Below are 10,135 nucleotides of genomic sequence, written 5' to 3'. Positions count from 1 at the left end.
CAGCAGTCAACATTCTACTAAGGAATAAGTAAATATGTCACATAACTCTATCTGTAATAAAAGCTCCGACATTGAAGTATGTTTACAATGCTATTCCACCTTAAATAACCAAAACAAAATGTTTCGAACAATTTCCACAACTATTCAAATAAGTACCCACAACCCTTTTTTTTTTTTCTTTCAAAAGAAGACATTTTCAAAACATCCCCAGAATTCAGAGCGACAAAGAGTCAACCAGGTGGTGGATGGAGGTGCAATAAAAGTAAAAATAAAGTGGACTGGTGCTACAAAGATCCGTGGGACTGGAATACTAGAAAAAAAGGCGGCGATCCGAGCACAATCAACGTACTTTATTTAGAAAAGTTCAAAACAGCCAACATGTTTCGTCTCACAGGTGTCTTCATCAGGGCAGGTATGAAGAAAAACAAGCGCAAACGGGTTCATATATTCTAGACAGGCCAGTCAAATCAGCATTAGTGTGTGAACACACCCAGAACTACACGTGTGTGCGCATGTGCGTAACACTGATGGGCAAATTATCATAGGTAACACAAGAATAAGCACAAAGACAATAGGATGGTACATTTCAAAGAAAGAAAAGAATGCAGCAAAAAAGAAACATGATGCAGCAATAATAAGTAATGAAGAGAAAACAAATAAAACAAATGCAAAATATACATTTTAAGAAAACACAAAGTCAATGTCCTCATTTAAAATTGCGTAGTGAGTTTAGTTTATAGATCGGATATTTTGACTGTTTTTAAAATAGGGCAGGGTACACCAAATTTCTCTTTTTGGATATAAATCATGTTGGCCATGCAAAAGCATGGCCAACATGATTTATATACAATGGTATAAGGAAGCGCACTGTACATTAAGTGTTTTGGTAAAACCTAAACACATCAGAGCTGTCACAATCATGACATTTTAGTTGATTCATTGTCAAATAAAATAAAATGAATTGCAATTAATAATGCATTTGCTTTTTACATTAAACAACATTTAGGCTTTGTAAACAAAAATCCTTCATGCAGACCAGCAGAAGGCATAATTATTCAGAAATATTGTTTGATAGACCTGGCTCAGTTTAGACTTTAAATGTATTCTGTCCACAAAGGATTCACTGTCTGCAATGACTCAAAGTATTGTCAGATCATAACACATTACATGGAACTTTATATATTAGATATATAAAGTATATATATATTAGCTGACGTATTGTACAATTAAAGGTAAATTATTAACAATAGACCGAAATTACAAAACGTAATTATTCATCATACAAATTAAAGTGATGACAGATGGTGTTGTATTTTGTCTCCTGCTCTTCTATTGAGACATCATTTTGTGTCCATGGTCATGTTTCAGCTTGACACAGGATCTGACCTGATGGTCAAGATTATCCCCTGAGCTCAATGGTAAAAATGTCAGCACTTAAAAACGGGTTAAAATCTGGTGTAGAAAAAGGAGCTGTGCATCCTTGAAATCCTTTTCAATAAAATGAAATAAAGAGTTACATACTGCAACTTTAAGTTGCACTGTACATTAGGGTAAAGGCACTTCCTCAAATGTGATTTGCACATAGGGAGATTTCATTGGCAGAAGCCAGTACTCAAAGTTGTAGTAAAGGTAGAACCTCTTTTCCAATGCAACCGTTTCATAGGCCTCCATTAAACTGATGGCAAAGTCTATGTAGGATTGGTGCGGTCGGAAGTTGTGGAAAAATTTACGGATGTCTGTCGCCAGACCCTTCATGGCAGGGTCTTCAAATATGGTGCTGTCGTTGCCCAGGTAGACAGGTTCGCCACTGTATAGGTAGATCTTTGTGTAGTTGGTCTGGGATCGACTTGCGAGTTTGGCTCCCAGCTCAGCCAGTTTCCTATATGTGCGGTGGACAAACTGGGAGCAGTCGTATGAATCAAACCAAACTGTGGCATTGGGACTAGGATCGGATCTTACTGTCCAGGTCTCATAGTAGATGCCAGTCCTGTTGTCGTCGTGCACCCAGTGGGCCATGTGACTGAACTGGGTCCCTGGGAAAGGAAAATTAATGGCTTTATACTGATTGAATTGTATATACGGAAAGAAAAAACTATTGATTAATGGTCTTATGGTCAGTCTCAGCCAAAGAGTAAAGACCCACTGTGCATTTGGCTGAAGCTCCCTATCCTCTGCTCTATTAAAAGCCGAGGATAACGGCATCAGCCAAACTCTCACATAGTAGTATAGCTGCTCTTTGCCTCAACCGTTTTAGGGATAATAATGATGAATTGCATTTTTTCCAAGTGCTCAAGGCACGTTACAATGGTTCATTCATTCATAAATTGGGAGGTGAAGCGGCGAACAGTCGACGCCAGCGTCCTCACTTCCCACATTCACGCACCAATGGTGGCAAGCTCACACCGACCAACTCATTGGAGGCAATGTAGGGTTCAGTGTCTTGCCCAAGGACACTTCGACATGTGGACAGGAGGAGCCGGGATTCGAACCGCCGACCCAGGGATTATTGGACGACCTGCTCTACCTACGGAGCCACTGTCAACCCTAAGCCATTCCAGCCTGTCAAAGTGGGCAGGGGTGGCCCAGGCCGTAGCGTAACGGTCTGGGCACCGGACTGGTAATCCAGTCGCAGTGTGCCGCGGGTTCGACTCCCGGACCCGACACGGCCTTTACTGCATGTCATCCCCCCATCTCTCTCCCGTTTCCTGTCAGCCTACTGTCTGTCCCTTCAAAAATCAATAAAAGGCGTAAGCCGCAAAAAAAATATCTTAAAAAAAAAAAAAAAAGTGGGCAGGGGTGAGGTGGGTTCGGGGGGGTGAGAGTGAGACCCAGTAGTAGCCTAACCAGTTTGTTTTGGGAAGTCTGGAGCCTTGTTTTAAGGGCCTTTGAGGTGCTGTGGTACCAAGAGGTACCTCGTACAAGAGAAACCTTGTACAAGGGGTCCTGTTAGGGTCTTCAAGGTGTTTTTGTTGACCAGTGAGGAGATCCTCTATAGGAATCTTGTTCTTTGGTTGACTTTTTTTATTACGTTGGTGGCCATTTTATCACCGGAAAGATTTGCCTCCAGGATGGAACCTAGGTAGGTAATTTCATATTTTCATGTGATTATTGTCACCCACTCTAAGCTAAACAAGAAGCCATCTGCCTTGCTGAGATTACTATTTGATCCAAAAAGAATGGATTGTTTTTCCCAGTGTAAAAATAGTTTGTTATCAGCGAGCCAGGTGCAGAGTTCAGAGCTGAGGGCCTTTTCAACCTGCAGTTTGTTCCTGTCTGAGACCAGCAGTGCTGAGTCATCTGCGAAGTTGCAGTCACAAGCTGATGTCATGTTGTTTACATATATTAGGAACAGTAAAGGCTTGCCATTTAAGCTGTTGAGTCTTGACAATACCATACACATTCTTACCCGTGATTTCTCCTATTTTCTCCAAAGTGCCATTCTGTGACCAATGTATGTCATCAATTCCCTCAAAGAAGCATGCAGCTCCCTGGTTGCACCAGAAAGGTGGGTCGATATTGTGTCTTAAGTGAGGGAAGGTGCAGTTGCCCAACTGAAATAGCTCATACCACTCCATGGTATAGTTGGTCCCCGACTCAGCACTGCTGAAGCCAACAGCATCATGCATTATATGCTGTTAATGAAAAAAAGATACAATTTTGACTTTTGGTATTGGTGGATCATATGGGAGAGAGAAATATAAATAGCCGTTTCCTCCTTACTTTTCTACTCACAAGTTTCCCCAACACATTTCCATACTTAAATTCCCAAACTGGTGCTTGAAGTCGATACACTGAAATGACATCGTAGTCCCTCACGTAGGGCATGCGTCCATCTCTGTCACCAGTTGGGCAGAAGGGGTACATAGCCTGACAATAGGAGTCAACATCTGGGCGACGATCAAACCGCCTGTCCAAGAAATGCCAGTCACACATTGTTTGTTTGATTGATTGATTGATTGATTGAAATATTTGCAGAAGTACAGTACATGTTTACAAGAGGGTCCACCATATTTAATTCATCAAAACATTTAGAGACGTACAAATAGACACTTCTATATAGTTAAAGAACAGAACAGGAATTCATCATAAAGGAAGCAAAAAGGGAAAAGAAACATATACAGTGAGGGGAAAAAAGGGGGGGGATTCAGATTTTACGGGGCCAGTTTCGAATTGCAGCCGTCCGTAGGTGCCCTTTGAGAGCGGTTTTGAAGGAGTCAAGGGATTCACATGTCTTAATGACTGTTGGTAGGGCGTTCCACATTTTGGTGGCAATTCTAAAGTCATGAAGCCAGCCAGGTGTATGTCAGTCATTATTAGTAGTAGTAGTAGCAGTAGCAGCACGGTGTTGGACAGACAAAAAGCAGAACCACGAGATTCCCCTACGAGTTAATTATGTTATTCTAACGTCACAGGCTGTGGCAGGCTCTTATCACATGATTGAAAGGATGATGGTATTCATTTTAACTCTGGGAGTGTACAAATCAATGGAACCAGTAAATTACGTTCCATTTGTACACTCTCGCATAGCCCAAAAATGTAACTCTCGTAGAGCTACATAGAAGTGTCTATTTGTATGTCTCTAAATGTTTTGATGAATTGAACAATGTGGACCCTGTTGTAAACAAGTGTAATGCTTAATTGGGTCGTCCACTCACAGTTAACAGTCTTTGTATTGAGTTTGTGCTTAAAATGTACTGTAAATTCTACAAACTTAATAAATATTTCAATCAATCAATCAATGTATTTATCGATTCTGACATTTGTCAGAATCGATAAATACATCGTTTTTTGGGCTTAGCCCCTCTCGGAACCCTCCGTAAAGCTTTTCTGAAATTTGGATGTCACTTGGGTCTCAAAAATGTCAGAAACTTCAGTAGCATTGGGTTCTGACTTGTAGGGCTAGGCGGAGTTGTGTTTTGCATTGCATCGTACCTGTACGGAACGGGCCACTCTTGCTGTCGATGGACATCCCCGACATATGCGACGACAACATGAGCGAAGATGAGGTACAATAAAAACAGAACAGCCTCGAGGTGTCTCATTGTAGACTGTAGAGCCTCCTCTTGCACACAACCTTTCCACAGCAGACAGCACAACTCAGGACGACATGTTTTTCTGAGATACTTCCTAGTAGTTGCACATGACGTGCGGTCACGTGGTTTTGTTGATAATTAGATATCACATGATTGACTGTCATATGGCGTATGTGTGTATATATTATGAAATGTAATTATCCATAGGCACTCCTATTAAACAGTTTTACTTTTTATATTTCAATTCCCAGTAAAGGAGCATAATGGATTTCAATCATTTCATCCTCTAAATAAAAATATAATGAATAAATTAATGAAACTAATTGAAATTATTTTATGTATTTATAAAATAAATTAATAAATATAATTAATTTTCCTCGGCTCCTTCTGCGCGCGCGCCGCAAACACGTGCGTGCGTTGTGCGTCTGCCGCGACAGCAGAGGGCGACTGGGACTTTTTTTTTTTTCACCGTCGCTCATTGCGCGCCTCTCTCTCTCTGCTACAGTGACAGACAGCAATTGATTGATTGATTGATTGAAATATTTATTAACAGTTTGTAGAATTTACAGTACATTTTAAGCACAAACTCAATACAAAGACTGTCAACTGTGAGTGGACGACCCAATTAAGCATTACACTTGTTTACAACAGGGTCCACATTGTTCAATTCATCAAAACATTTAAAGACGTACAAACATTTAGAGACATACAAATAGACATTTCTATGTAGCTAAAGTACAGAACAGGAATTCATCATATGGGAAGCAAAAAAGGGAAAAGATACAATATACAGTGAGGGAAAATGGGGGGTGGGGGGGGCACATTGTATTGACCCGCTGGCCTAATAAACCTCTATGGTAGTGACTTTCTGTCTTTAGCAAAGGTGAATAAACGTGACTGCATCACTAGCATAGCATCACAACTAGGGTTGCCACCCGTCCCTTAAAATACAGAATCGTCCCTTATTTGAGAATTAAATGATGCGTCCCTTATTGAACCAATAAGGAACGCAGTTTGTTCCTTATTTTCCTAAATAGCCCCTACACGTCAACACTGAATTTAACAATAATGAACAAAACAAAACACAGAAAATATTAAAGTCAGCACAATTGTTCTAGCGGGAGGCACACACTACCTAAAGTAGCAGTGGTTCCCAAAGTGAGGTCCCCCAGGGGTCCTTGAGGGAGTTCCAGGGGGTCCCCAGCTAAATTATTGTTTGGAACCAAATGGACCCTTAACCCTTATGGGTCTGTAACTCTGAGAGTGTACAAATGGAACCAAATGGACCATCAGAGTTAAATTAACATTGATTTTACAATATGAATTGGGGGTCCCAGAGATAGAAATGCCATTAAATGGGGGTCTGTATACTAATGCATGTCAAACTGGTACTTGAAATTAAATGGGTTGAGAATCACTGTGTAAAAATCATCTCTTATGGGGGTCGCTGGCATATATTTTATAATGGGCTGCTGATGTTGTTATGCTCATTTGGAAAACACATTTCTACTTCAAAAGTTGTGGATAGCATACCATAAACAATAAGTTGAAGGGAAACTTCAACTTATTGCTTCAACGTATTGCTTCAATTTATTGCCGGCCTTGCCGCACACGCCTGCGCCGCAAGGCCGCGGCAGGCGTAAAGAGTGTCCCTTATTTCAAGATCTCAAAGGTGGCAACCCTAATCACAACAGTACTAGGCTAGTATGGCTAAGCGGGTCGCTGTGGTGTTGGCAGGCTGCGGAGTTTTCGATGGCAGTGAAATCCATGAGGCCTCCGCTGTTCTGGTCCATCTAAGCAGAGGAGGAGCAAGTGTAAGTTTTACACTTTTAAGATTTGCATTCACACATTATGTCTGATTCACAGCACAGCCTGTTACTGCACCGCGGTAATGTGATTGTCATGGTTGACTACTGTAGCACATTGATACTACACTTGGACAAAAGTGGGGTGTCTGTCCAATAAAAGTTCAAACATTGACTCTTAAGCCCAAACCACACCAAAAGGGTCGAGTTGGGACCTTAGAGTAAGGTTAACTTGGGACACATTGGCATGTGGTAAACTCTTCACGTGACCACCGCGCTCTGACTTAAGATACCCGTTCAAATCATATCATATAAATAACGGTAATAGGTCGCACACACCAAGGCTGCATTCCAGTAATTTATTCTTGCACATTTGTTGGACAGGAGACAAACGTTTCGGCTATCCAGCCTTCATCAGTGTGGGAGAGTGTCTGGATGTTTTTCAGACACACTCCACACTGGTGAAGGCTGGATGTGCGACCCATTACCGTTATTGATATGATGTGTCCCGACCCAACCCTTTGGTGTGATTTGGGGCCCAAAGCCCACATTTTGGGCTTTACAGCACCAGGGTCTGTAACTCTTGATGGTATCAAGTTGATAGCAAAATGACCCTTTGGCTCCATTTGTACACTTTTAGAGTTATTGGGGGTCCTTGAAATTAAAATGTTTGGTTGAAGTAGCAGTATTAACTGTACACTGTAGAGTGAGGTTTATGCACCATCATCATGACTTGTATAAAATCATGCCTGCAATTAATGGATGTTATGAATGATGTGCAAAACACACCAGCAATAGGCACTTATAGGCAATATTAGCTTTTGTAGCAAGAATTCTCAATCTCACATTTTCAAATTGCAGGTAAAGATGTTTGCGCCCAACATCGATCAGATGCATGTAGTGGATCACTTGAAAGGCAGCCCCACTGAGGAGAAGAGGAATGTGTTGGTAGAGAGTGCAAGGCTGGCACGTGGGGAAATCCAGGATCTTTCTAAGCTCAGTGTCCAAGACCATGATGCCATCATATTCCCAGGTTTGATTCAGGCTGAGGGTCCACAGCTGTCAGGAGGAATACACTAAAGTCTACTCTAAACCCAGGATCACACATTTTCATGGGTTGTTACAGTACTTTGATCAAATGCACTATACGGTAGAGTTCTATGTTTGAAACTGGTTGCAGGATATTCAACATCACCATGGTGCATTGCATTGGTAAGAATGCATGGACAAGTGGAGTTCCGTTTACGCCTCTGTTGTTCCATTGAACACATTTCAGAGTTGGAGCAAGGAGTTGGTGAGGCTTCACGGTTATGTTTAAAAAAACAAAAACAATTATCATACAATTCAATATCACATTTAATAATAGACAAATAATTGAGTACTACCTGGGACTTTTATTTGCAAGATTGACACCAATCTAACGCAAACCCATTATTAATTTCATTAGCTCCAGCTACAGTATGTCGCTTACTATGAGGTCAGTCTTATGCAGTGTTCCATGTTTTTGTTTTACCCTGTTGTATTTTTTTAATAATTGGAAAACAAAATCAGCCTAGGGTTTCATCCCCATTTAAGTGGTTAATAGTTGTTAACACTTAAAGCATATTTAATTTCTTCTGTGGGTGATATGTCCCGCATAAATGGGACTTATTTATGATTTGCTGACATCATTACTTATGTCTTGCCTCTCTCCTACATTATGCTTCTGTGCTAAACAGGTGGTTTTGGGGTAGCTAAGAACCTGTGTACCTGGGCAGTGCAAGGGAAGGATTGCTCTGTAAATGAGGTGGTGAAGGCGACCCTACAGGCATTCCACAGCGAGGGAAAACCCATAGGTCTCTGCTGCATCTCCCCTGTTCTGGCTGCCAAGGTGTTCCCCGGCTGCGAGGTCACCGTGGGGCTTGAGAATGATGAGAAGTGAGTCACATCATACTTGAAACTTCAATTTACATGTCATTGCAACAATAGTGTCGCTTGTTATTGCTATGGCAAGCACTGTCTAGATTTGTATTGCGATTCCCTGTTCACAGGTACCCAGGGACTACTGCCACCGCCGAGGCCATCAACCAGCTGGGCTGCAAGCATGTGAGCAAGAGTGTCAGCGAGAGCCACGTGGACGAGAAGAACAAGGTAGTCACTTCCTGTGCCTTCATGTGCGACGCCCCCCTCCACGAGATCTCCGACGGGATTGGAGCAATGGTGCGGGATGTGCTGAGACTTGCCTGATGTGGTTGTGAGTGTGACTCAATGGTTGGAAGGAGAGAGAGAGAGAAAATGTAGCCTCTTCTTTTCACTACTAAAATGTTCATGTGCTATAGATTTCGAATGAATTATAGAGGTGTTAATGAAATAATACCATATTAAGGAAACCCTTGGAAAACATGTCCCCCAGAGAGCACTTGTCTTCCAGTCAAATCAAATGTAAGCCACCAGGTATTAATGTGTACATATACTACCACTACTGTGCTCTCTGAGGTTTATTTATGTTGTAAAATACCTTGAATTCTGACCACAATTGAATAAATAATCACACCCGTGTGAAGTAAGTGGTGCAACTCCGTGTGGGGGTCCCTGGGGGGGGGTTCCAGACCCACAGGAATTCTCGCCTGATTCCGGCGAGCCGCCCCGCGTCCGAAACGGTTGAGAAATGACAGAGTTACCGTGTGGGGGTCCCTCTACTGTATACTGTACTATCACTGTACTGTACTGGCACACCTGAAATCACCATATATACAGTTAATGTGCGTGTGTGTTTGTGTGTGTGTTAGGTTGCACACAGGTGGTGAAAAACAACCATGCTGTTTTCATGCTCACACATACCCAGCCAGCCAGCTACCCACAGTGGTGATTTTTAAGTGGACTTAGGTCACATTCATACCAGAGAGCTTTGCTGCGATTAAAACGAATTCTGCTGCGCATTTTCAGAAAGTGCACTTCGTTTGGCAGGTGTGAAGGCTCATTCGAATCGTAATGCGTATCAAAGAACCGCATTATACTCCGAGCAAAAACGGGGGTTTCGCTTCACTTCCAATCGCACATGATTACGATTCGGTGCAGGTGTGAATGCAATCCGCAGTAAATAAAGGAAATGAAGCAAACAATGTAGCGGGTGAGGAGCTGAACACAGTTGGAGACGGAGAAAGCATATTTTACGCAGCGCAAAGATGTCCCGTTACCGTGGATAGACGTGGTCGAATGAGGAGACTGAAGCCCTGATCGAATTGAGGATGAGTACATTAATCAATTGCTTGAGAAAACACATAAACACTGCAGTGCAGTGTAATAGTATTATAGCCT

The 10,135-nt window shown here is 42.0% G+C and overlaps 2 protein-coding genes across 3 annotated transcripts; one reads left to right on the top strand and one right to left on the bottom strand.

The window, feature by feature from the left end:
- Positions 1 to 249: 249 nt before the first annotated feature.
- On the bottom strand, positions 250 to 5,111 carry cln5 (CLN5 lysosomal BMP synthase). Of its 2 annotated transcripts, none has more exons than XM_083776182.1 (4): positions 4,933 to 5,111; positions 3,721 to 3,907; positions 3,407 to 3,632; positions 250 to 2,033 (listed from the first exon to the last, which is right to left on the bottom strand). In XM_083776182.1, exons 1-4 carry the CDS (start codon positions 5,040 to 5,042, stop codon positions 1,546 to 1,548), a joined length of 1,011 nt encoding a protein of 336 aa, XP_083632308.1. In that variant the 5' UTR covers positions 5,043 to 5,111; the 3' UTR covers positions 250 to 1,545. The 2 variants fall into 2 exon arrangements, with proteins under 2 accessions (XP_083632308.1, XP_083632309.1); XM_083776183.1 differs by having other exon boundaries at positions 3,733 to 3,907.
- A 1,628-nt stretch (positions 5,112 to 6,739) lies between these two features.
- On the top strand, positions 6,740 to 9,359 carry LOC310866579 (glutamine amidotransferase-like class 1 domain-containing protein 3, mitochondrial; the record flags this gene model as incomplete). The annotated part of the gene is made up of 4 exons (XM_083776234.1): positions 6,740 to 6,847; positions 7,700 to 7,871; positions 8,557 to 8,755; positions 8,869 to 9,359. The coding sequence occupies 4 exons, from the start codon at positions 6,740 to 6,742 to the stop codon at positions 9,062 to 9,064; spliced, it is 675 nt and encodes a 224-aa protein (XP_083632360.1). The 3' UTR covers positions 9,065 to 9,359.
- Positions 9,360 to 10,135: the final 776 nt, after the last annotated feature.

The sequence above is a fragment of the Protomyctophum parallelum genome (genome assembly GCF_964188405.1).
Source record: "Protomyctophum parallelum genome assembly, chromosome: 11".
Taxonomy (NCBI): domain Eukaryota; kingdom Metazoa; phylum Chordata; class Actinopteri; order Myctophiformes; family Myctophidae; genus Protomyctophum; species Protomyctophum parallelum.
Note: the sequence above shows the minus strand (reverse complement) of the source record. Positions and strands in the feature narration are given on the sequence as shown.